General features: G+C 36.4%; 3 protein-coding genes across 5 annotated transcripts; 2 read left to right on the top strand and 1 right to left on the bottom strand.

Moving 5' to 3' along the window:
* Nucleotides 1–541: 541 nt before the first annotated feature.
* Nucleotides 542–4,065, top strand: LOC121261494 (superoxide dismutase [Cu-Zn] 4A). 3 transcript variants are annotated; one of them, XM_041163904.1, is made up of 8 exons: nucleotides 542–695; nucleotides 1,641–1,772; nucleotides 1,861–1,962; nucleotides 2,089–2,184; nucleotides 2,367–2,398; nucleotides 2,469–2,544; nucleotides 3,487–3,540; nucleotides 3,881–4,065. In XM_041163904.1, exons 2-8 carry the CDS (start codon nucleotides 1,697–1,699, stop codon nucleotides 3,901–3,903), a joined length of 459 nt encoding a protein of 152 aa, XP_041019838.1. In that variant the 5' UTR covers nucleotides 542–695; nucleotides 1,641–1,696; the 3' UTR covers nucleotides 3,904–4,065. The 3 variants fall into 3 exon arrangements, with proteins under 3 accessions (XP_041019838.1, XP_041019837.1, XP_041019839.1); XM_041163903.1 differs by having other exon boundaries at nucleotides 570–695; nucleotides 1,684–1,772; XM_041163905.1 differs by having other exon boundaries at nucleotides 609–695; nucleotides 1,670–1,772.
* A 1,796-nt stretch (nucleotides 4,066–5,861) lies between these two features.
* On the top strand, nucleotides 5,862–10,708 carry LOC121261491 (FRIGIDA-like protein 1). The gene is made up of 3 exons (XM_041163898.1): nucleotides 5,862–6,952; nucleotides 9,271–9,443; nucleotides 9,568–10,708. The coding sequence occupies exons 1-3, from the start codon at nucleotides 5,899–5,901 to the stop codon at nucleotides 10,489–10,491; spliced, it is 2,151 nt and encodes a 716-aa protein (XP_041019832.1). The 5' UTR covers nucleotides 5,862–5,898; the 3' UTR covers nucleotides 10,492–10,708.
* A 4,424-nt stretch (nucleotides 10,709–15,132) lies between these two features.
* On the bottom strand, nucleotides 15,133–25,768 carry LOC121261493 (sodium/hydrogen exchanger 2). Its single transcript, XM_041163902.1, has 15 exons — nucleotides 25,384–25,768; nucleotides 24,597–24,914; nucleotides 24,311–24,429; nucleotides 20,936–21,033; nucleotides 18,824–18,883; nucleotides 18,702–18,748; nucleotides 18,422–18,616; nucleotides 18,264–18,310; nucleotides 17,885–17,951; nucleotides 17,656–17,756; nucleotides 17,427–17,528; nucleotides 17,101–17,239; nucleotides 16,951–17,013; nucleotides 16,626–16,709; nucleotides 15,133–15,821 (listed from the first exon to the last, which is right to left on the bottom strand). Exons 2-15 carry the CDS (start codon nucleotides 24,768–24,770, stop codon nucleotides 15,495–15,497), a joined length of 1,623 nt encoding a protein of 540 aa, XP_041019836.1. The 5' UTR covers nucleotides 24,771–24,914; nucleotides 25,384–25,768; the 3' UTR covers nucleotides 15,133–15,494.
* Between the last annotated feature and the right edge of the window lie 578 nt (nucleotides 25,769–26,346).

Below are 26,346 nucleotides of genomic sequence, written 5' to 3'. Positions count from 1 at the left end.
AAAAATAATATTAAAAAAATATATTTTAATAATATTTTATTTAATTTTTAAATTTAATTTCAATTTATCTCACCCGAAAACAAACGAAAGAATGAAAAAGTTTTGGGCAAAAACAATAAAATGGAAACACTTTTTATTTTTTTTGTTCAACCTTTTTAGTGGGTAGCCCATAAATCTGAGACGACAAAGCATTGAGCCCAGCCCATTTAAGATACATTTGAGCAAGACCACTCTCACAAGTGCCACGCACCAACTGGTCAAAGTCAAACTCGTTATACCAAACTTGGTCAAGATTATTTTTACGAAATTTTTTCTTTTATCATATTTAATTATTATAATTTTTTTAAATTTTTATATAAAATATAATAAATAATTTAATTTTTTTAAATTAAAAAATAAAATAATATTAATAAAATATATTTAATAATATTTTATTAAACTTCTAAATTTTATCCCAATATATTTCATCTCCTCTTTTATGGGAAAACAAACAATGACTTTGAGTTAATTACCATTTACACCCCCATCCAAAAAGTGGGTAGTTCGAGGAACAACCTAGAATAAACGCCACTTGCTCAGCGTGTCTACTCACTTGCCCATATTTTTTTCACACCGACACAGATTTCAGATTTCAGATTCTTCCTCAGCTCTCTCTCAATCTATCTCTCAGCTAAGCTCTCGAGGGGTGTTCTGGGGTGAGCCCTGAAACTCTCATCGGTTTCTGTATTTTTTCACTCCGGGTTTTTCCACTCTTTGGTTTAGATTGTTCTTTAATGATCTGGGTTTTGTTTATTTTAATCCGATTCTTAAGAAAAAATTCTCCTTTCCCGAATTTAGCTGGACTTTCTTTTGATCTCGAAGATCTACTTCTTTTTCTTGTTAATATCACTGTTCTTGTTTCGTGAATTTGACTTTTGAGGAAGTTATACTGGAGTATGTGCTTTATTAGTTTGTGATTTTTTATCATTTTTCATAGATATAGCATCAGCTCTTGATTAGATGCCTTTTCGATTCTTGTGATCTGATTCATCCCTTTTATTCTCTTTATTTTCACTTCGGTTTTGTATAGTTCTTTTGTTGTACTCTTTTGTTGGAATGTGGATGTAATAAAAAAACTGGAGTGAATAAAGCAACCCATATATATCATATATTTTGCGTTCTACTGCTGAAAAAAAAAAAAAAATACTCACCTCAATTAGACCATATGTTCATATAAGCTAAGTCTTATTTTTTGCTTAGGAATAGAATGGTCTAGCTATTCTTTATGCTTTTCCGCTCATTTCATTTTTTTTTGGTTTTTTTGCTTATCTTAAACCAAGTGGATTCTGTTTCTGGATATGTGCTAGAAACCTGTTTGCTAGCTTCAAACTAGAGACCACTATTATATTTTTCAATTTTCTGTTGTTTAGAATAGGTTTCCTGCCAAAAACAAATGACCATTCAAGATTTAGATTATCCCAAATTTGGAATGGAACCTTCTTTTTGGTTACCTGAATATAACTGAATAGGGTTTATGAGTCCAATTACACCATAATCCAAGCATACTTTGAGCAATTCAGCTTTCTTATCGTTCTAGGTTAACCTTTTTATTAGTTGTATTTTCTTTCTGAATCTAGTTTGCCCTCCTATTTCCTTTTTAGGGTCGTCTTATGTTACATTGCCCTGACAGTCTGTCTCATTTAGATCACATAGAACAATGGTGAAGGCTGTGGCTGTTCTTGGAAACAGTGAGGATGTCAAGGGTACTATTCACTTCACGCAAGAAGCTGATGGTAACTTCAATATCCTGTCTGATCATTCAGGGTATGTAGATTGCTATTTTCCTATTTAAACTAATCATTTTTGTTCCCAAATTTTCAGGCTCTACTACAGTAACTGGAAATGTTTCTGGCCTTAAGCCTGGTCACCATGGCTTCCATGTTCATGCACTTGGGGACACGACAAATGGTTGCTTGTCAACTGGTATAGTTCTAAGATATAATGCTTGTTTCTTTGAATGTAAAGCATCCAGGGGAAACCCGATTAAACCCTACTTTGTTCCACATACATTCCCTTTTGTTTTTACATTTTTTATCTACCTGCTTGTAGGACCACATTTCAACCCTGCTGGCAAAGAGCATGGTGCTCCAGAGGATGAGAATCGTCATGCTGGTGATCTGGGAAATATCACTGCTGGTGCGGATGGTATGTGTTGCTTTGTCTCTACAGTCTTCAACCTGTTCATTGATGGCTTCCCAATCATTAGATTCGATCATGTTATACTATTTACGTTTTTTATCTGTTAGTTGACTTATAAGAAGGCTTGAGAGAGATTGTAACTACACTTGTTACTCACTAACACTCTCAACACGACTCTTGTCATACAGGCACAGCCAAAATCGCAATAACTGACAAGCAGGTTTGTTTCATACTCTACATACTGTTTATCTCTTTGGTTCCTATTTACTCATGCACTTTAGAAATTGCAGATTCCGCTTTCTGGACCAAATTCCATTATCGGAAGGGCCGTTGTTGTCCATGCAGATATAGATGATCTTGGCAAGGGTAACTTTTTGAGAAATCCCTCTCTAGTCACGATTTGTGTCCATGGAATTTCGTAAATTGTGTCGTCCTAGAGTTAAAAGAAGCAAGAGGTTATTGTGTTTTCCTCTAGTAAACAAGAAGTGAGAGTAAGGGCTTTTTCTTTTTTGTGGGATAAAGGTCAGCCCTTCAAGCTAAAGCTCTAGTTGCATAGTAAATTTAGAAATGTGACATTTTGATATCTCCTTTCAAGTCTGTCATATTTTGCAATAACACTGTAGCTCTAATTCTTGACATTTATGGCAAAAAGAGCATTGTATTGGAAAGCATTGCTTGTCTCCAAAGCAGCAGCAGCTGGTCATAGCCACCCCTTAATTTTTTTTGATAAGCATAGCCACCCCTTAATGATCTATTTAAGGAACTGATTTTCCAATATTGAAATTGGTAATTGAAGTTTTCCTATTTTCCTTGATGCTTTTGACTATTCTTCAAAAGGTGCAGTAGGTATCTTCCTAGATTAGTACATGTAGACTGGGGCTGTATGTTTTACTGATTGATTATTAGTTTTGGTCTCCCACTTGGGCGATGTTCATCAGGGACTCTTTATTATGGGCTAGGTGTTCTCTATTGTATACATCCAGTGTACTTGGTTACGCCTATTGATATTAATATATTTTTACTTGTAAAAAAAAAAAAAATTAGTTTTGGTATTTTATTTGCTAGCTATCTTTGTAAATACTTATAAAAAAAAAAAATTTTAATTACTTTTGTAAATGTTGTCCGCTCTCACTGGTGGAAAAATTTTTTTTAATTACTTTTGTAAATGTGGTAACCGTTATGGCAAACCTGCCATAACAGATAACCGTTATCACGTAATTAAATCTTTTCAGTCATTTTTTACCTATAAAAAAAAAAAAAAAATCTTTTCAGTCATTGTTTGCTCATCTCCTATTGTTTTATGTCCAGGGGGACATGAACTTAGCAAAAGCACTGGAAATGCTGGTGGCCGAGTAGCTTGTGGTATGTAAATTTGCCATATTAGCTTAGAGTCTGCTCTTTAGTATTTCTAGAGACACGGTCAATCACATAACTGATGATATGGTGCGCAAATTGAGTAGAAATTTTATGGTTGATCGTTACTAGGTGTGCCCAATTGGGTAGGTGGGAAATATCCTTTCGAAAAGAAAAAGATTTCTAGTTGTATTTGATGCTCTTTCTCCCTCTCTGTGGCTGAAAATATAGTGTATTTTGTCTATATTGATCTTTGAAAAAATGGACATTGTGGTTTTTCCTGGTTTTTTAATTTGGTTTCACCTTCTGTTCATATGATGTTAATGTTATCTCTCGGTATTTTGTGCAGGTATTATTGGTCTCCAAGGATGAACTGCTCCTCCCGGCTCCCAGTCCCGCTCATGCAGAACATCTCTCCCGCTCGTAGGCTTGTGAAGAACTCGAGCAAAACTCTAAAATAAACGACAAACCTTTGTCAACTTTCTTTTGGGTGCTGCTTTTGTGATCATAAATTGGGTGCTACCTTGCTTCTCATCTCTCTCTCTCTCTCTCTCTCTCTCTCTCTCTCTATCTCTCTCTCTCTCTCTCTCTCTCTTAAATGACTATGCCTAGATTTTACCATTTTACCAATATCTTTTATTTAGCATTGCCCACACCCGCCAGAATTTTGAAAATTTCTTCAAAATTGGGTCTAATCTGGCATGTTGCAATCTGAAGGTCAAGACACAGGATTTCCACTTCATTATTGGGAATGCGCTATGGTCTCTCACATGCATTTAGAACATCCAAAAGAATTAGGTGAACGAGTTGTGTTGTGCTAGAGATATGTATGTTCTCTCTAGTCCTGGAGAGTGAATACATGCGAAACTATAACAGAGGAGATGAAGGGTGTTGTTGCCTGATCCGGTTGGCTCTGATTCTTTGTAGGTGGAACACGTCAAACACAAAATATGAAATCTGATTAACTTGTGCAGGAAAGGTTCTAGACCAAGATTAAGGAGAACTTAAAGCTCAAACTAGGGATATGACAATTGAGTAAAGCTGTCTCTATTGTCGAAAAGAAAGAAAACCAGATATATGAGGCACGAAATTTCCCTTCAAATGCTGAGGAAGTTTGGGAAGCAGTTGTAGCAGTAGCACCATTATTAGCCAGTCCATCAGTTAAGCCATTTCCTTCCCTATAAACATGAGAACTCTAGTGAGACACTTGAGAACAATGCACCAAAATATCATCTCACAAAATCCTTAGATCTATATGGCGCTTGAGTCCCATTTTCTTTTTCTTTCAATTTACAGCCAGTCCACCATCGGGTCCTTCCCTTTCAGCTGATAAAAAAGCATAGACCAAATTTCAATGCTATAACTCAGCATATGTATTTGTTCCTTCGCCCAACAAACAACAAAACCATAGAAGGGAAAAACCCAGATTCCCCTTACATGCCCCATCCAAGATTATCTTAAGCTTGCCAATGGGTGGGGAAAACCATTCACCAGAACTTGTATCCTTGATCTTACGACCATTTTCTAAGCAAATTGAGAGCAATAATTGACTTGGAGCTCGATACAAGTTTAACAAACTTCAACGGGTAATACTAGGTACAAGTTTTAAATAGACAAGTTTTTTATAGGTCTTTTGTAAAAATTAATGAACAAAATTTGAGAATAATGTTAAATATAAATTTCAAATAGATAAGTCTTGCATATGTCTTTTGTAAAAATGTAGGTCTCACTAAAATAGTGATTATTTTTTTCACACTTTAAAATTAGAGTCTACTTTTTTACAAAAATTTGTATGAAGCTTATTTATTTAAAATTTATACAAATCATTTATAATAACGAATTTTCTTTTTAGTTTGAACTATTTACGAGCACAGTGTGATTATAAAATAAGTTAAAATGTCAAAAATTTACTTAAATCACTGGTAAAATATGTCGGAAAAATAAGTTTACAATTAGTTTTTTTATCTTTTAATGTAATAGAAAAATTTATAATTTATAAAATAAAATAAAATTTATAAACTGAAAAGATTTTAAATATTGGATTATAAATCAATATTTTTACTGTTAATAAAGATGTAACGTATCAGTGTAGTACGTAACTACGTTTATGTTTCCTTGTCCTGTCTTTGTATCACTCGAAGGGCAAAATCGAAAGGTGGATGGAGCATTTGAGATGAATAATGATAATTTACTATCCTATTATTATCTATTTATTATTTTATTATTTGTTTTTTTTTTAATTTTACTTAATAATTAAGTAATTAAATATTAATAAAGTTATATATATATTTTTTTAACTTTTTTTAATGATTAAAGATATTAAAAAATACTTAAAATGATAAAAAGTAAAAAAATAAAAAAAATGAAATGGACTACAGTAGTAGATATAGTAACCTATCACTGCCCATTGAGATACCTTTTCCTGTTTCCATCCTGCTTCGAGTGCTCGAAATGTCGTCGCCATTGGGGGAAGTCTCTGCAGACGTTCAACCGGCTGATTTGAAGAAACCGAACCTCCGCAAAGCATTCAACCTCCTTAAAACCCACGCCGCTGCCGTTGCCAATTTCACTCTTCAATGGCAGGACCTAGAGGACCACTTCCACTCCATCCACGAGTCAATCGAAGCCAAACTCCAATCCAACCAGAACCAAATCGCTTCAGCCCTCCAATCCCAAGCCAAATCACCAGATGTCAAATTTGATTCTGCAGATACCCAATTCACTCCGACTCTTCAATCCCAGGACAAATGCAAAGAGATCCAATTTACTTCTAAAGAAACCCAATTGGTTCCACCCATCCAATCCCAATTCGATTCTAACGAAACCGAATCGGTTCCGGCCCTTAAATCTGAAACGAAGTCAAAAGAAACCCAAGCGACAACTCTTCAAAACCAAATGAAAAAGGAAGAATCTTTGCCTGAAAATGCGTCTTTTAATGGCATTCCGATATATGATGGGAAAGAGTTGTTATCGTACGTGAATGAGCATTTAAAAGATCTCGCATCGTTGCGCAATGATATATGTAATGCGCTCAAGCTTTCAGTGGATTCTGGAAAGCTAGTGTTGGAGGCAATGAAATGGTTTTATTTACCAGAGTTAAAGAAGGGGGATATGAATTTTGAGGTCTCTACCAGAAGGAAGAATTGTGTGCTATTGTTGGAGGAGTTGATGAGAGTGCGACCACTGATTAAAGCAGACGTGAGAGAAGAAGCTGTGAAACTAGCCCTTGAGTGGAAGGCAAATATAAGATTCGCAGCGAATAGTTCTTTGGAGGTTTACGGTTTTCTATTGCTTTTGGGTGCCTTTGGGCTAATGAGTGAGTTTGATGGCGACGAGGTTTTGAAGCTTTTTGATAGTGTTAAACAGCGTAAGCAGGCCCCTGAGTTGTTTCGGGCTCTTGGTTTTGCTGATGATGCCTCTGGTGAGTTTCAGAGAATTGTTCTTGCTTTTTTAACTAGAAATTATCATGACTATATACTTTAGAGTTTTTCGGTTGCTATTATCTCTATTTATTTGATATTCTAGTGCTTTTGGAGAGGTAAATCAGTGGCTTTAGAACTGCCTGAAGGTTGACCATCTCTCACTTTCTTAGTCCGGTTGATTAGTTTGAATGCTTTTATTTGAACATGCATGTAATATTCTACCGAGTTGATGCTTTTACCATTAACTCTTGGTAGTGAGCATGAGACATTCATCTTGTATCTTTTGGTGCTTAAGAGTTGTTGCAGTGATACTCTCTTACCTAAACGGCATCTTTCATGGCTGGATGACTTGCTGTGTCTTCCTCATTTATTTTTACAACCATTCTCCTCTCATTTAATTATTACAAAATTTTTAAATTCCCACACAAAATAAACTAAAGAATTCAACTTTTTCAAATCTCAAAACAAAAATAATATTAAAAAAATATATTCTAACAATATTTTATTTAACTTTTATCTCATCTCATCTCATCTCATTTTATTTGCGAAAACAAACGAGGCTCTGCTTGCGATTCAGATACTTGTTCATTTTTTTTTTTATTATGTACTTTTTTACATAAGTTCTTCTAGGGACAGTCGGGCCGTGCAAACGGTGGGTAGTCGCCATGCCACGTACATTTAAAAAAAAAAAAAAAAAAAAAAAAAAAAAAAAAAAAGAGCACCTTCAATCTCAGCGTCCTGCATGGGTTTTCTCAAAACGGTTCGTTCCTTCATCTTCATCTTAGCGTCTTCAGTCTTCCCATTTCTAACTCTCATCTCTTCCTAATTTTCTTTTCTTTTTCTCTCCACCCCTTCTTTGCCATGGAAATCAAATGCAAGGTTCTCGTGTTCCAACCCACAAAGATGTAGTCCCGATTTTGTAAGATACATATAGAGGAGGTCATGCTTTTGTTTGATATCTAGGCCAGTAGGTTGTGTGAATTCGTCGACAAGAAAAAAAAAAGTGTCTTTGTTTTGTTTGATTTGTTTTGTGTTGTGTTGTGATGCCTGTGTTTTTTAAGCTCTCTGTGTTTGTGTGGTGGCTTCTTGGAGAATGGAAAATGAAGAAGACAAGAGCAATGGCTTCTATGTAGTCTTGGGGTTGAAACAGGAATGCACTGCATCAGAACTCAAGAATGAAACTTGTGCTGGTTAGCATTGGAAACCTTTTTTCTTTATCCACTTTTTGTTAACAATTCAATCAAATGGATTTTCTTTAAATCCTTAAACATGCCCTATAATACTTCTTCTGGAGCTTAATTTCTAAAATGAACATCTGGGTTCCTTCCGGACCCTTGAAAAAAGTGATGTTTTTGTCATGGTTTTGCAACTTAAAGAGGGCTTTGTTTACGGGTTTTCCTGAAAAAAAAGAAAAAAAAGGGGCTTGGAATTGAAAATGGTAAACTTTACTGGTATTTGGAAAAATTTCGAGAAACTTTCATTCTTAATTTGTTTGTTGGGCTAGAGATGGCACCAGATTGTTGCTCCCCTGAGATGAATTTTGGGAAGAATAACTTGGAGGGTACCTCTGGCTTTGACGCCAACTTTCAGAGCTTTTGTTTTGGGACGGGGGAACACCACCAAGATGCCAGAAACGAGAAGGAAGTAAGAGGAGTTCGGGGAGATGCCGGACGAAGGAGGGAGGGAGAATGGGGAAGACGAGGGAGGGGCGACTAGGAGCCAAACGAGCCGTTTCATCCAAGCCCAAAACGAACCGTTTCATTTTCCACCTAGGCACCGTTTGCGCAGCAGCTACACATGCCACTTGTATCCAGCATTTATATCATGTGTTCTTTATCTAGATTTAGAAACAGTAGTCGCGTGGCTCTTATGTCACTTTTAATGTTTTTGTTTGACTGGTACTGGGTGTCCAGGATCAAAGTCTCGGGAGCACAGGTTCACTTTCAATGTTTCTCCTAGTTTATGAGGGATCTGGATATCGGGTTGTAATTGCCTCATGATATTGCTTGATTGTTTTATATGTACGTTACTTTTAGTAAGTGGGTTCTCTTTTCCAAAGAGAATACTGTGAGTTTGCTCTTGCTGCTGTGAATATCTGTACTTTTACATGTAGAAGCTATTCTCAGTTTGCTTTATGGTTCAAATTTTTGTCTCTTACTAGTCTTTCCCACTGCTAGTGGGGTCTACGGATGCATCTATCAGGGTTTTGTCCCCAGATTTTTAATCAAGCAATTTTGATTATTTTGTTGCTTTCATATTTCATATTCTGTTTCCTGATATCTAACGGAAAGCCCACAATTCCATCTACATGTCCCAGATTTTATTCAGAAACTCATTTCACAGAATAAACGACTTGATGCTGTCAGATTTATTCATGCATTCGAACTGGTTGATGAATTCCCTCCAGTACCACTGCTTAAAGCCCATTTGAAGGATACCAAGAAGTTTGCAAGGATGGGCTGCAAGGGAAAAAAGTCTCTTAAAGCGCAGGTACATTTGCCCCTTCTTTTTCTTTATCACAATTTCCTTTAATGACTAGGATCATAGTTGTTTTTCTCATACTATCTTTCATTAAACCTTTTTTTATAAGTATCTTTTATTAAACTACTCACAGGATGAGGCAACAGGCAAAGAAATAGCTGCAATAAAGGCTGTAATAAGATGTGTTAATGATTACAACCTTGGATCCCAATACTCTCCTGATAACCTCAGAAACCGCATCCAGCAGCTGAGAAAGAGTAGAAAAGAAAAAGCTTTGCAGCTGAGAAAGCCCAGCAAAGAGAGAGAGGTTACTGAAACAGCCTCAGGCCCAAAGGACCAGGTGCAACAATGGGGTGCAAATAAACCTACTTCCCCTAAGCGGCAAGCTCAGTCGAATCAACAGAACAGAAAGAAGCATCCTCGGAAGGATGCATTGCATGCATCTGAAAATGAAGGTTTCTCAACCCATTTGGTACAGCCATCTTATCATCAGCCAGCAGGCTTCTTTGTGAACCAAGGTGCTGAGTTCTATGGAACGGCTACAGCAGCACCTATCCCAAATGTTCCAGTTCGTGCCACTTCCGCCATCCACACCAGGCAACCAACTCATCATCATCAGCATCCAGAAAGCTCACTCACTGGTCAGGATGTGCGCTACTTAGCACCATCAGCTGGAATGTATAGTGCACCATCAGCTGGAATGTATAGTTTGTCACGTTCCTCTCCTGATTCCCCTATTGCGAGTTTATCAGCTGGTCGATATGGTTTTCTGCATTCTGGCTCCGTTAACCAACACCGGAGCTCACCAACTGGACCTTATGGATTGTTGGTGAAGTCGACTGCTGAACGCTATGGCATGGGCAGTGCAGGTATGACCTCATTCGCTGGGCAGTATGGAACAAGTACTGCAAATGGTAGTAGCACTGGACGGATTGGATCAGCTGGTTTCCATTCAAGCATGCGCATTGCTCCTGAATCAAGTCCTGACAGATCCATTTTGTATTACACAGGAAACCCATCAAGGATCCCAAATTATTATGATAGGTATGGATCTTAGAGTAAATGCCTATGATACCCTGTTAAATGCCTATGATACCCTGTCTCAGTGTTCCCTATCTATGTCTCATATTTTGATATTGCACTTTACAAGAAGTTGTAATTCTGTCATTTCTATTTCGGTTTTATTTTTGATTCAGTTCGAACAACCTTTAGGGGAATTCTTGTTCCACTCCCTGATATCTTCTCTCTTTTAAATAAATTTAGCTTTGTATGGACATTATTGTCTTTGGCTTGATGGTAGAAAGAAAGATTCTTCCTTCTGGTTGATAGGATCTGAATCTCATGACAGAGTGCTTCTATTTCTTCTTCGAACTTTTTTCTTTTTTCTTTTCCTTTCATGTGGCAAGTTTTTGATTCAACCAAGTTTCTCTGTTATTAACACCCTTACATCCAGTTGATCTTCTACACCTCGAGATGAACATTTGCTTTGTTTCGGCATTTTCTGGAGATTTACAACAGGAGGCTTCTTTTGGAGGGGATGTGGTTGAGGCCACTTTACAATTGGAATTATATGAGAGGGGAACCTTTGATGAGGATGCGGGTAGCCCGATCCCTATATGTACTCTCTCGTCTCACGCTTCAACCAAAAATGCCTCAAATTGGGTTTTAAAAAAGGTTGAAGATTTACAGGCAGGTATGGAGACATCTTGTAAAGGGTTTGAGGAGCAGTTTAAAGCTCTTCCTGTTGCCATTGAAGCAGGAAGACCTACGGCTTTTGAAGTCGGCAACAAAAAAGGATAGGGAGTTGAAACGTTTAAAATGCCCATTAATTATGATAATAAAGAGGGAAGTGTGGGGAGAGACAGGCTGAAAGGGAGGGGATCTTGGTCATCAAATGAAGCCTAAAATCTTCTCTTCGAATGTAAGGGGGGTTAATGATGTCAACAAGCGTCTCCGTATTAGATCCCTCCTTCGTAGCTAGAAAATTGATATTGTATGTCTTCAAGAAACTAAGCTGAGTTTTATTGATAGAAGCATCATTCGTAGTTTGTGGGGTTGTGCTTTTGTGGGGTGGAGTTATCTCGCTTCGTTGGGTGCTTTAGGAGGTGTGTTGTTGATGTAGGATAAGAGGGTGGTGGAGTTAGTAGAGGATTGCATTGAGAATTATTTTGTGGTTGGTTCTTTTAAAACCATTGAGGATGAGTGGCGATGGGCTTTTGCGGGTGTATATGGGCCTAATGTGGATAAGGAGAGAAGGTTTTTGTGGAAGGAGTTGGCAGATTTGTTCTACTTGTGGGATGTACCTTGGTGTTTGTCTAGGGATTTTAATATTGTTCGGTTTTCCAGTGAGAGGGTAGGTGCAACTACTTTATCTGTGGCTGTGGACGAGTTTTCGGAGCTGATTTTTTATCTGAATCTTATGGATCTTCCATTGGCAGGGGATTTATACTTGGTCTAACAGTAAATGGGGTCAAGGACTTATTGGGTGACTCACTATTTGGATTTATGTCAGAAGAGGTTGCCCCATGTTTGTTCTGATCATTATCCCATTTTGCTTGATTGCGGTGGCTTACTTGGGGGTAGGCATTATTTTAAATTCGAGAATATGTGGCTTGCAGTTGATGGATTTGTGGAGAAGGTTAGGAACTGGTGGGTATCTTACTCCTTTTTTGGAACTTCTAGCTTTATTTTGGCAGGTAAACTTAAAACTCTAAAGTTTGATTTAAAAAAGTGGAATAATGAAGTCTTTAGGCATACTGAAGTGCAGAAAAATCTGCTTTGGGATGAGTTGCATGCTTTGGAGGAGGGGGAGGTAAATGGGGAGTCATTGTCAAGGAAGTCGTGACTGAAATTGAGAAGGTTTTGTTGATGAAAGAAGTTTCTTGGAGGCAAAAATCAAGGGTGCTTTGGTTGAAAGAGAGGGATAGTTGTACTAAATTTTTTTCACAAGATGGCCAATTCACATAGGCACGCAATAACGCCATTAAGGTACTTCATTCCGGTACCAATGTGCTTCACATCCCTGATGAGATTAGTATTATGAAGATCCTCTAACCGAGACAGAGGAGTGGCATCCTAAGTTGGATGGTCTGAATTTTGGCCAGCTGGATTTTTGTGCAGTCAGTTGGTTGGAGAGGCCTTTTGAAGAAAATGAGGTGCATCAGGTGGTGAGTAGAATGTGTAAAGATAAAGCTCTAAGCCCGGATGACTTTTTCATGGTTTTTTTTCGAGAGTGTTGGGATATAGTGAAAGTAGAAGTTATGCAGATATTTCAAGATTTCCATTCTTCTCAGAAGTTTGAGAAGTCCCTAAATGCTACATGCATTGCACTCATCCCTAAGATAGCCGGTGCTCATGAGTTGAAGGATTTCCGTTCTATTAGTTTGATAGGTGGGATCTATAAAATTATATCGAAAGTGTTAGCTAATCGTATAAGTACAATGATAGATAAAATCATTTCTAAACTTCAAAATGCTTTCGTTAAGGGACATCAAATTTTTGACTCGATTCTGATTGCTAATGAGTGTTTGGACAACCGTATGAGGATTGGTATTTCGGGGGTTCTTTGCAAGCTTGATATGGAAAAGGCATACGACCACGTGTGCTCGGATTTTCTATTTTATATGCTAAGAAGATGCGGCTTTGGGCATAGGTGGTGTGGATGGGTTAGACATTGCGTTTCGATTGCTCGGTTCTCTGTATTAGTTAATGGCAACTCTTGTGGTTTTTTTTCAGTCATAAAGGTTTGAGACAAGGGGATTTGTTATCCCCTTTCCCTTTTTGTTTTAGTAATGGAAGCATTGAGCCATATGGTGGAGGCTGCAGTAGGGGGTTTTCTCTCTAGTTTTTCGGTGGTTAATATTAACAATAGTACTACTTCAATCTCCCATTTATTATTTGCGGATGACTCTCATTTTTTATGATGCTGACAGTGGACATATTCAAGTTTTAAGGGCTATTTTATTGTGCTTTGAAGCTGTCTTGGGCCTCAAAGTGAATTTGGGCAAGTCAGAATTGGTACCGGTGGGAGATGTGAAGAATATTAACCTTTTAGCGGATTTGTTGGGCTACAAAGTTGATTATCTTCCAATGAAATATCTTGGGCTTCCGTTGGGGGCGTCATTCAAAGTAAAGGAGGAAGACTAACCCTCATTAAAAGCACCATTTCCAACCTTCCCACTTATTATCTTTTCTTATTCTCTTTACAGATTGGAGTGGCAAACCAAATTGAGAAGTTTCGAGCATTTTTATGGGGTGGCATGAGAGAGGAGAATAAATTCCACCTTGTGAGTTGGCATAGGGCCTGCTTCCTGATTGCGAATGGAGGCCTGGGGATGCGAAACTTGAGTAATTTTAATAAGGCACTGTTAGGAAAGTGGCTATGGAGGTATCAAATGGAAGAGGACTCATTGTGGAGAGAGGTTATTGATCGAAAGAACGGAGGCAATTGGGGGGGTGGTGCTCTAAAGAGGGTAGGGGATCTTATTGTTTGTGTTTATAGAAATATATTAGAAAGGGGTGGGACAGTTTTGTAAAACATACTAAGTTTGAGATTGGAGAGGGTGCAGGAATTCATTTTTGGTTTGATGAATGGTGTGGTGATAAAGCCCTTCATTTTATTTTTCCCATTATTTTCTGCTTGGTTGGAAATCAACAAGTCACTATTTTAGAGTTGTTGAGTCATGCTAATGAGTTCTTGTATTCTCTGAATTTAGGAGGAAATGAGAGGGATTGAATGTTGTGGAAACAGACAAGGGGCAAAATTTTTTCTATTAAATCTTATTAAAAGGTGTTGTATGGCCAGCAGCAATTCCCTTTTCCATGGAAGAGTATTTGGAGGGCATTTGTGCCGTCTAAAGTTACTTTTTTTCACTTGGACAGCTGCACTTGGGAATATTTTGACAATTTACAATTTGAGGACACGTGGCATGATTGTTGTGGTTTCACGTGTAAGAAAAATGGTGAATCGATTGATCATTTACTCTTACATTGTGAGGTGACTAGGGAGTTATGGGTTGGGGTTCTTAGTAGAGCTGAGTTGAGTTGGGTCATGCCAATGAGTGGTGGATTTACTACCATGCTAGAATAGGCGGCACAGAAGCTCTCAGTTGGCAGCGGCGTGGAGGATGATTCATTTATGTATTATGTGGTGTTTATGGATAGAAATGAATGAGCGGTGCTTCAACGATAGAGAGCGAACTGCTAAGGATATCTGGAAATTGTTTGTCGTCTTTGCTGCAGTGGTTCTCGGCTATTGTCCTTGAGGGAGGAAATGCTCATGAGTTTTTGTTTTCTTTTCAAGTTTCTAGATTGTAATTAGGTGCTTCTTTTGTATACTTCCTATGTACATGAATTTCGCCTAGTTTCATTAAATAAAGTTTTTTTTGTTCTTGATTCAGGATTGGATTCCGATTCCTTCTACATCTATATTCATCATTTTGGGGTCATGGAGTATTTTTTTTTTTTTCCCAATGCTGGATAAGTAAATGTTGAATGGAGACGAATGTAACTCGGCACAGAATACAGAAAATAGCGGAAATGCTTCATCAAAACATTTTTTATGTACTGAGCATCATTCCGCATTAGTTTCAACTCTCTCTCTCTCTCTGTGACCCAACAAAAGCACAAACGGCACAAGATGTCGCACGAGGATCAATCGAAGTACTGCTGGACAGGAGACAAATACCTTGAATCCTCGTTTGCAGCTCAAATATATGGCATTTCATTGTTTTATCATTACAAAAACACGTCTTGAAAAGGCAGGCATTACAATAACTTGAAGCTCCTGAAATATTGTCCTCACAAAAATAATAATGTCAACAGACGAGATCTAAAAACAATTGCAAAAAAGAGGGCAAATCCCTTCAAACGCTTGGGGCAAACACGATCAGATCAGCTATACAAGACATAAAGCAATTTCACAAGATTATGATACACATCTTCTCACTACCCGAAAGTGCACGAAATATTTCACAAGCTGATCCAATGGCATCTGCGCTTTATTCTCCGGAAGATGTATGTAATTTACAACACATTGTACAACTTTGCTTGGCTGCCCTCTCATTGCTCTTGTTGGAAACTCCGTTCCGTTGGTGATCCAGGAACAAAGGGAACAAAACCCCGGCCACCAAATACCGGACGCATGAAGGCATTATCAAACTTACGCCAGTAATGATGAACAGTGTGAGTAGGAGTCCTCAGGAGTGCGCGTATGCTATTTGGCCTGACAACTTGGGGGAGGTCAAACTCAGAATCCTGCCCCTCTCCAAGAAGAGGCACAGTGACTGATTTTGGAGTCGATGGATCTGATGACAATAACATGCTGGTTGTGTGTTTTGGCTGGGGTAGCAAGAACCTTATAAGAGGTTTAGTCAACAAACCAAACACCTGACCATAATCAAATGTGAATGGTTATTAGTATTACAATCATCAAAAGAACATTAAAGTCTCGCATTTGAAACTCATTCATATAAAATCACTAGCATTCCTAACGCAAAAGAAAACCTTTAATATAAGAACCAAAAACTCACGGGAGAGGGGCTAATTTTTGGAAGCATGATAGAACTGATCCACCTTAATTGTATGTAATTGAAAGTTATTCAAAAGAATGGGAAAAAATATATAAATATAGAGGAAGCAGCCATTGACATAGTCTCGTTTGTTTTCGTAGATGAGATGAATTGAGTTGAGTTGAGATTAAAGCTGAAAGTTGAATAAAATATTGTTCAAATATATTTTTTTAATATTATTTTTGTTTTGGAATTTGAAAAAGTTGAATTTTTTATTTTATTGTATGAGAATTTGAGAAAGTTGTAATGATGATATGAGATGAGATGAGTTGAGAAAACAAACGAGGCTATTCCTCATACACAGGAATAGTTAAAAAAAATTAACAGCAACAAGCCAACAACCATATTAGCAAGCATCATATTCCTCAACTTCTCTTTTCCTTGTAGTCCAGGAAATTAAAAAAAAAATTTGCCATAAAAAGATGCAAAATTAGTATATATTAACAAGATGTAATAAAGCTGTGACCAGAAAATAAGTTTTACCCTCAATGGACCAACTAGGTACAGAATAAAATATCAGTGAATAATAAATATTGACAAGATGGTCTTTACTATTATATAACTAATCAAATCCAGTCACAAATTGAAGTCATAAAATCCAGATTAGCGGTAGATGTCTCACCACTGTGCTGAAAAGAACAACAGTTATGGTGCTGGTGATCATGATTGCATTCGCTCGCAATTGAGTATGCCCTGACCTTGTGAACTGCATTTAACAAAGTAGAGGGTTTACTGAAGAATCTCATCTCATCCCACCCACACATCCACACATACACACGCACTATTTCCTACTAAAATCTATACATGTTCTTGTTTTAATTGGCAAAGAGCATATAAACAAAGCTCAAATGTCTCACAGGTCATCTTATTTAAAAAATTTCTCAGCAATTACTAGTTTAAATCCATTGGTCTTTTGCCCCAAATAAAACAGCATGTACATATCTTACCTGATTATAAGCAAGGGCTATAGACACAGCACCTCTCATGAGACCAGCCCACCATACTACGACCTACAATAACAAAGATGTTTGTGTGATTTGGTAGATCAATAAAGTGCGAAAGAAATAGAATTGTCTTTACAGAAACAGAAAGCATACTTGCTGCCTGAAGCTGATTTTTTCATTTGGAGATTTTTTTGCTAAGTTGATTAATAATGACAAGGGGAAAATAAAGGCTGCTCTTCCTGCCATAATCAGGGCTACAAGTATTGAACTCACTGCAACTGATGTTCCAGGACTGTAAAAAGCAAAAGCAAGCATTACGTGTTTAAACAATAAAAAAATGTCTCAGTGAGGCAGCTAAATCATATATGTTGTCTGAAAGATGTACATAGACTACCACTCCTAATATATATAAGGTTCGATACGTCAAGAACTTAGAACTGCAAGGACTAGCTAGTCATGTGCTCTTGTACATAAAATACCTGTCACTGACAAATTTCCACTTTTCAATGTCCAAGGCATCCATTCCAACATAAACGAAGATAAAAATCTCAGCAACAAATGAAAAGGTTGCAAAAGCATGCCTGTAATAATTTGAAGTAAAAAAAGAAAGCATTAGGTAGATGAAAAAAAGGCCTTTGTTCCGCATGTGACCGGCTTGCATATGACAGGTTAAAATGGCCTGACAAATTCTAAACAGACAAGACGTACTTGGTGGTGACCCTTGAACTCTCAGTTACATTGTGCCAGGTGTAATGCGACATTACAATCCCACAAAAGAATACAGTAAGAATGCCACTCAAATAGAACAACTGCAGAACAGATCAAATAGGTTAGCACCTTGGCTATGTGGAAAATAATTAGCATTCTATCAAATATACATAAACCATTTAAAGCTTAGAAAGAGAAGGAAGTGTCATAAAACAACTTGAAAACTTACTTCAGCCATCATATATGAAAGGTATGCCATGAGCATCATAAGAGCAACTTCACGATCTGTAGAGTGCCTGAAATTGAATCGTGTGAGAAATTCTATCATCAGAATTTGATTTTAGCACATGATTCTAACAAGTTCCTTTCCCACATAGTTTTAAGGTTTTTTCAGACCCCAAATTAGAAGACCTTAAAGATTAGGTGTCGGCATAGCTTTTGTTGACAACCAAATTTCAACAAAGAAAAACCTACATTATGATATAAAGACCAAAGCACCTTCTTATTATGAGATTGGGTCCATTTTCAATGCCATTATAACAATGGAATAATATCATTAATATCAGTAAATGCAGCATGATTTGATCACTCCAATTCTGACAACATACCTGCCAAAATAAAGCTTTTTGATGATGTAAGCACTAAGCAGCCCAGTCTGCGGGGGGAAAGAGATATGTTATACCACACTAGAATAGCACATAAAACTTACACACTTGTGCATTAAGGGAGACAAATATGAGGGGGAGAGGGAGAGGGAGAGACTTACCATCACCCCGAGCATTGTGCTTGTGAGAAACAAATAAAGGAAGTTGCCAATAAAATGCAAGGCAATCCTGGGGTCAATATGAGTGAGGTCAAAGCTCTGGATAGCATTGAAAAGAACCACTGATGTTGCATCATTTACGACACCCTCCCCAAATACAAGACTGTAGAGTAAAGGTGTCTCGTCCTGATTAAGCACCTGTACCGTTACATGAAATAAGTTTAGTTTTGAAGTATTGGTGCCTTAATTGTTTCAAATATGCTAAGAAGCTGATCTGCCATACCTGTAATGTACAGACAGAATCCGTTGCAGCAAATATTGCACCAATTGCTGAAATATAGACAAATACAGTAAGAACCAAACAGCAAAGTTATAAGAAAGAGAGAGAATTGACAAATGTAGTACCTAGATAATCCCCAATATCCAGTGAGCCAATATCCAATTTCTTGAAGAACTGAATAACACCTGAGTCAAGCATTAGAATTTTACAGTCACGACAAGATACTAAAATAGAATCCAGTAACTCAAAACGCTTTTTTTTTCCCATTTTTTCTGGGCCCAACATACAATAATTCAATTCAAAGATGGTGAAGAAAATAAGAATTTAATGAAAAAGCCTCATGCACATTATTTGGCCAGTATCTTAAGCCACTGTCCTCAGCAGCAGACGTAGACAGAGTCAACTGTTGAGCATGCATACATCACATTCATTCCATTCTCTAAGACCTAAGAAATGAGCAATACAATGCTTCCAAAGCCATCTCTGAATATAAAAAGTCCCAACTCCATTCAATCACAAAGTCAAGTTCGATTATCGAGATAATTGAGATGCATTTACATCTACTACTTCCATATAAAGCAAAAGTACAAGTTACCAAGAAGGAAAGGGTATGCTCGGTTAAGGAATTTATGAGAATTTAATTGAAAATTTTTGAGGTGTTTGATATTGGTTTTTATGAAGGAAGATTGGAAAATTGGGATAAGATTTTTTCGAAATATATATAATATTGGGATTTGTAGAAGTGAATGAATAGAGTTGAAAAGTCTTTAATATATAATTTTTTAAGAGTATTTTTGTTTTGTTTTTGTAAAATTTATTTTCGTTTTTGTGCTTTTGACTTTTAAATGGAATCTAGGCAAATGAATGGATGAAAGTAAATAGATTTTTTTTTTAGGTTGAAAGATGTTTTGGTTTGAAGTTGAATTTTTTATTTTTGAAAAATTTTGCAAAATTGACAAAACCAAACATACCCAAAGGATTAGAGTTTTAAAATGACCCTGGCCAACTCAACTCAATAAGACTAATTTAAAGTAACTAGACACATTGCTTCTGCAAATCTAATAGCAGCACAATCTCCAAAATCATAAGCAAGACAATGAAGTAAGATTATCCAAATATTCTGATCCTGCCGGGATATCGAAGTAAGATTATTCAATTAGAGACATCGTAGCAGATACCATTGAAAATGCTGGCATGCATTTACTTAAAAAAAAGATGCATGCAACAAGGAAAAGGTTCTGAAAGAGAGCCATCTTTTTTCAACTGTTGGTTTGAAAGGGCCATATTTTAATGAGAATTGCAAAATTGTTAGGAAAAAGGAAAATACTTCCAATGATAATATTATCATCAAGACTTCTCGTTACTCTCCATTCTGGTAACATGAGCCAATTAGAGACTTAAAAATCTTAAGGACCCATACTGCTATGGTTACATCCTGTGCATGCAACACTCAGGCAGAAGGCTCAAACCATCTGTCCCAACAATCCTACAAAGAACCACTATACAGTTATCAACAAACTTTACTCTGTTGGATCCAGAACCACAGTAGGAACTGTGTGTTCAAGTGTAGCAATCATCAAACTTGGGCTTGAGTGAAATGTTTTTTTTTAATTGGTAGGCTTGAGTGAAATGTTAAGAGTCAAAGACACTCCCAAATTCAAATTACCAAAGAAACCATAAGAATTTGACAATTCTCAAACAAATGATCGTTTGTCATCTATTCTCCAAAGAAACCTTAATCCTCCAGTTGCAGTGATTGAATCACATATATCTCGCTTCCCTTCTTCAGTAATCATATGAAAATTCAAAAAAGCAAAGGGGTTTCCAATTCATTATCTGAAAATAATCCTAATTAGTTCCTTCTACATTTTCCACTCTTTTAACAAGCTGACTGTGTCACGCGAGGAAAGCTTAATCTATTAACTCACCAATAACCAAAATCAGGGAAATGAATATTATCATGATCTAACTATGATTCAAGATGCATTACACATAGAACTGAATGGTACCCAATTTATATTGAAAGGTGAGTGTTCCAAAAATTGGAACAGAATGATGTAAAACTATTTGCTGAAACATGTACTTAGCAGTAAAACAATTGCCCAGCCAAGAATACCGTCCAACAGAAAAAGGGTGCAATTTAACATACTTGGCGGGATGGTTTTTCTTGATTTTGTGCAACTTTAAATTAAACAAATCATTTTTACAAAAAAAGCAAATAAGGTCACTAGATTTACCTAAGGATATGATCCCACAGGATATTAATGTACCCACAGCACCAAACAGCACAATAGTAACAAAGTTACGGAAAAACTGCTTCTTTTTCACCTGAAAACTGGAGCAAATAATAAAAGATTAAGATCATATATCATAAGGTTGGGACCAGGATCATATAAAGAAAAATTAAAATTTCACTGTTAACATGAGATCAAGAAAGTAATGCAAAGATATAAATGTCAACACTCAAAAAGCAAAAATATATGGTGCTCAACAAAATATTATTGTGTACTACTTTGTCACAACCATGCTTTATTTTCTTATCTTGTCGAGGTCCATAGATAAGTTGTTTTTAGTAGCTACATTCATCAGATAAGAATAGAGTGGTAAACATAGTAGAAATTTGGGCTTGCAGATAAGAAACTATGAGGTTGGTAAAATAAGTTTAACTGATGAAGTTCCAGCTGATTGACCTAGAAACAGAAACTAGGTCCACATCTCAGATTCTAAAATCATACCATCACTGGAATAAAATGTCCACACTCTTGAGCAAAATATCACATTTGGCATGTTTCAGATGCCAAAATTCCAGGGCTTCTAGTAAACCACAAAATTTCTTCCCACTAATTTTGCAGCACTAACTATGACACTTCAGGGAGTATCAACTATATTTCTGCGATTTATGTAATTTTCACCAGTTTAATAAACTCTTACCCATTAAAATTAGACATAGCTAGTTTAAGAAATCAATATGTTCTGAGAAATTGTTTACGATAATGAAGATGTCAAAGCTGGAACCTGTTACATGATACATTCTTAACAGTCACCAACTTAAATATTATTTTCTAAAATAACTTGTAATTATCAAAATACAAAAAATATTTCATGCGTCCACACATTCTGATTCTTATTTTCAATCTTTTACATCAAGTGCTTCTGACTTTCTGATAGCATAAGCTACCTGTGGTGTTGCAGCCCTGAGACTCTCACACTGCTGCAATTTGTATAGTGGAAGTCCACAAATTGTAGCAGTGTGGAAGATGATCCACTTGCCTCATATGGTTTATTTGGAGGGAAAAGAATTGCAGAAATTTTGAGGAATGTGAACGAACATTGAAGGAACTCAAAACTTTCCTTTTCAATAACTTTTTTTTTTTACTTTGGACCTCTAATGGGCTTAACTTTATCTTTTTTCCCTAGATAGGAGTTTGTCTTGTAAATATCTCATGTACCTGACTAGTGTCTTTTGTACTCTTGTAACACCCCGCTCCTTACGGTTAATAATAAAGTCACTTTTAAAAATTCTCGGAAGCCAGAGTGCTACTACTGAACCTTAACTTAAAAATATTTTCTTTTATTCTAAAGGAAACACCAGGTACATAGATTCTATAAATAAAATAAATTTTTATTAAAATACTGAGATCATAAAAAGAGTGCTGGGAAACATTTATTAAAATTTCTCAAAACCCGTGCCATAAAAATCATAACTTAAAATCTCTATACATGATCTAGGCCACTATCACGCCTCCATGGATTAAGTTTCATCCTGCAGCTCTATCATCATAATTATCCTGACTTGTGGTGGTTTAAAAATATAAAAACAAACTAAAATGAGTCGATGACTCGGTAAGAAACCTATCATAACATAAACATACTTAACTTAAGATTTTTCAAAAAATATTTTATGCTGAAAACTTAAAATCATGATCATTCATACGTATGCTTATGTCATGCATATGTTGTCTTGAATTATCTAACTTATCATACTTATCTTACAGGCCCACACACTAACTCTATGTGCAAGGTTGTGCACCGGCCCACATCCTGCAACCGCAAGGGAAGCCGCTAATAGTATTCTAACATACTATGTTGGACCACGCTTAGCTCCGTGGCTTGCATATCCACCCATAAATCACATTGGCACCATGCATCTGAATGACCATCTGATTAACTGTTATGAGTTTATCTTACACTTGATCTTATAAAAACTCACGTGTTTTATACAACGTGAGATGCATAATACATACATAACTATAATATGCGGAATGAAATATGATGATGACGAGCTTGCAAATATCATGACGTGTGGTACGTAAACACTGGCTTAAAAAAAATGGCTTTAATAATAATATATATAACTAGCTAACGCGTGTTAATCCTAATTTATGATCAAGCTACTTACCTTGTAGTATTGCTTCCTAAAATTTTTGACACAAAATCGCTCACGGTCCTGGACTAGGAGGTTTACGGTTTTTTTCTAAATAACATGCAGAATGGATATATTTATATAAAGATTTGGGAGAGGGTGACGACCAGTTTGAGTTGGACTCGGTTAAAGAGTTTTAATGTGAAGATGACTAGTACAGTTGTATTCATGTTGGAATAGGACGCCAACAAGTTCAAGTTCAAGTTCGAGTTCGAGTTGAACGGAGAGGGTGACAGTCAGTTTGAGTTGGACTCAGTTAAAGAGTTTTAACGTGAAGATGACCGGTAGAGTTGTATTCCTATTGGAATGGGATGCCGACAAGTTGAAGTTCGACTTCGACTTCGAGTTGGACTCGGTCACAATCATTCAAGAAGAGAGTTTGAATTTAAAAATATGATCTAGTAGTTTATCTAATATAGGATTGGCAGTGACTAAGACTGCGTAGGAGACTTCAATCAATGATGATTTTAAATTAAAATAAATTTCTAATGACTAAATCTTTAAATTCTAAAAGGAGTCTAACTCGTTCAATAAATAATAAATGAAATTTAACCTAGTTATTGAGCCTAATTAAAACTCATAATCAACCTCAATAATTTATCACTCGTGGGCTTATCCAATATGGCCCATTAAATATAATTTAGGCCCAATAAAAATTATTAATATCTCGACCTTAGAATTATTGAGTCGGATCGTTACAACTCTACAATGACATTTGTTAATACAAAAAAAAAATGGTGTATTTTTACCCTTACTGTACTTTGCAAAATCAAAATTAAAGAGTCAATAAGTGAACCTGACTCCCAAACTAAGACTGCGATCAATTGATGATGCTGAAACAGGCTTTTAGATTCTCAAATTCCACAGTACCAAAAGGTAAAGCAAGATTCAAGATCATATGAGTTATTTCAGGGAAAAGCATTGTGAATCTGTGATTGTTAATGACATAATGAGCAATTTAAGGTACCTACCACAACTTGAGGCAATCATCAAATCCATAAAGAAAAAAACTCTTGTTGCTACCTAAATTTCTTTCTTCATACGTAAGCAACAATTGATGCATAACATATGGTAAACCAATCATAACATCTAAACCAGAAACAGGTACTGAATGGAAAATTGCTCAATTTGTTACATAACAAGACTAATGAGACCATAAACTTTTGATAAGTAAGAGACTTTAAATTACCCAGCATTAAATATTATTGGCGGCAGAAGGTATATAAAAAAAAGATCTTCACTGAAGACGAAAATATGAGAGCTTTTCCCCCCACTTGTAAGCAGAATAACAACTCCGGTACACACACCCTGCAACAAACCCACATAAAAATGGAAAATTAGCCACTAACATTTTAACAAACAAGATAATTAATTTTACCGATGGCTTAACCAACGTAATAATCCAAGATTTGAAATTTCATCTCTTTTCCTCTTTCCCATAAGCAAGCAAATAAGCGGGTAAGAGCGAAACTCACAATCACAAGGGCAGTGATAGACTCGTTCATCCATCGGTTCTCCTCAAGAAGATGGCCAATCACAATACAAGCACAAAGGAGTGCCACGAAGAGGTTCATCGAAACCACCGAGGCATGATCGGAAGTGTATAGCATTTGCAACTTCGGGATGACAGAACTCAATCCGATAGCCATTATTTCACCTCTCACTATAGAACCAATCTATGATAGTTGATCTATAAGAATTTAGATTTCCTTTAGAGCGAACAATCTACTGAATCTATGTCTCCGAACTGTCCATCTCAAAAATACCTTTGGATCTCAACAATCAAACCAATCCTGCAATCGAACATACCAAAAAGTAAGCGCATTCCTTGAGTAATCAATCTCAGAACTACTAAATAATAAAACGCTTCAACACAGCAAAGACCAGCTAACACTTGAGCGTTATTCTGTTTCTGAACAGAAATGAAAAGAAGGAGTGGGAAAAAAAAGGAAACGAATACAGGAAACAAGTTTGGAGAAACAAAATTAACAAAGCAAAACGGGAAGAAGCTTTCAACCGTAAGAAATAAAAACCACGAGAAATCAATGTTTCCACTTTCCGGAAAACATGTGAGTCACTGATCGTTTCCACTTTCCAGAAAAAGAGACAATAGAAAGTTTCCGAGTTCCAAGCATTGTTTTGTTTGTTTTTCTTTGCTTTTTCTCAGCAGCCAAACGGACAATCGTTGTTGACCAATAATGCGTTTCGATAGCTAGGAAACATCGTGGGGAAAAAAGAAAAGAACAGAAAAAAAGGGCTTACCAAAGCACTCCCAGGACACATGCACAGATAACAAATCGGACGCAAGAAGCTTGCGAATTGGCGCATATGAAACGAAAAACGGAATCAGAGAATTCGAAGAACAGAGAAAGAGAGCAAGCAATCAATCTCTGCTTCGAATTCCTAGGGCAACGCAAGATCTAGAGCACTACGATTCTCGCAAGTCGCCACAATGCACGAACCTGAGGATAGCTACAAGCTCAGTTACGCCAAATTTGCCTGGGGAAGAGAGAGAGAGAGAGAGAGAGAGAGATGGCTCAGAAAATTTAAGAAATGTTGAAAGTTCTGGAAAGAGACGGAAGAAAATGGAAGAAAATCTACGAGAGAGAAAAGACAGAGATCGAGAGACGTGTGGTTCGGGAAGACGGACACAGAGAGATTGGCGGACAGAGTAAGAAGTTAAATGTTTATATGGTGTGGCGGACGCTTAAGAAGACTACGATGGACCTTCTTTCCCTGCCGTTCGATCTCATTACCAATATTTATTAGTGTTTTTTTCCCTCAATTACGTTGTTACGAGAAATTATTCAGAATGTTGTCATTTTTTTAATTATATCATAAGATTTGCAATAGGCTTAGAATATTACGAGTAGAGAAATTCTATAAGGCCGCTTTAGTTATGCCGTTCATTTTGTTCCATTGACGTGTGCTGCCACGCGACTTATTAAAAAAATAAAAAAATATATATTTAAATTAAAATGATGTTAAAAAAATAAAAAGAGTAATATTGAAATCTTAAATTCTCTCTATCCCTTTTACATTTGTATTTTTAATTTTTTTAATAAGTCACATGGCATTACACATTAATGGAACAAAGTGAGCAGTATAAATATAACTGAATCAACATTATAGAATTTCTCTTATGAGTAATATTACATACAATTTTAAAATGTACAAATATTACGTATTTCTTTTTAAAAAAATATAGTCTATTAAAAAGTAAAT

The sequence above is a fragment of the Juglans microcarpa x Juglans regia genome, chromosome 4D (assembly GCF_004785595.1).
Source record: "Juglans microcarpa x Juglans regia isolate MS1-56 chromosome 4D, Jm3101_v1.0, whole genome shotgun sequence".
Lineage (NCBI taxonomy): Eukaryota > Viridiplantae > Streptophyta > Magnoliopsida > Fagales > Juglandaceae > Juglans > Juglans microcarpa x Juglans regia.
Note: the sequence above shows the minus strand (reverse complement) of the source record. Positions and strands in the feature narration are given on the sequence as shown.

Excerpts from the sequence above, each read along its gene's own strand:
- LOC121261493 (XM_041163902.1), bottom strand. The coding sequence starts at position 24,770 with ATGGCTATCGGATTGAGTTCTGTCATCCCGAAGTTGCAAATGCTATAC. Across the intron at positions 18,617-18,701 it reads ATTCTGTCTGTACATTACAG|GTGCTTAATCAGGACGAGAC; the intron begins GTATGGCAGATC and ends GTAACGGTACAG. Across the intron at positions 18,311-18,421 it reads GCACAATGCTCGGGGTGATG|ACTGGGCTGCTTAGTGCTTA; the intron begins GTAAGTCTCTCC and ends TTCCCCCCGCAG.
- LOC121261491 (XM_041163898.1), top strand. The coding sequence starts at position 5,899 with ATGGACTACAGTAGTAGATATAGTAACCTATCACTGCCCATTGAGATA. Across the intron at positions 6,953-9,270 it reads TTTTGCTGATGATGCCTCTG|ATTTTATTCAGAAACTCATT; the intron begins GTGAGTTTCAGA and ends TACATGTCCCAG. Across the intron at positions 9,444-9,567 it reads AAAAGTCTCTTAAAGCGCAG|GATGAGGCAACAGGCAAAGA; the intron begins GTACATTTGCCC and ends AACTACTCACAG.
- LOC121261494 (XM_041163904.1), top strand. The coding sequence starts at position 1,697 with ATGGTGAAGGCTGTGGCTGTTCTTGGAAACAGTGAGGATGTCAAGGGT. Across the intron at positions 1,963-2,088 it reads AAATGGTTGCTTGTCAACTG|GACCACATTTCAACCCTGCT; the intron begins GTATAGTTCTAA and ends ACCTGCTTGTAG. Across the intron at positions 3,541-3,880 it reads TGGTGGCCGAGTAGCTTGTG|GTATTATTGGTCTCCAAGGA; the intron begins GTATGTAAATTT and ends TATTTTGTGCAG.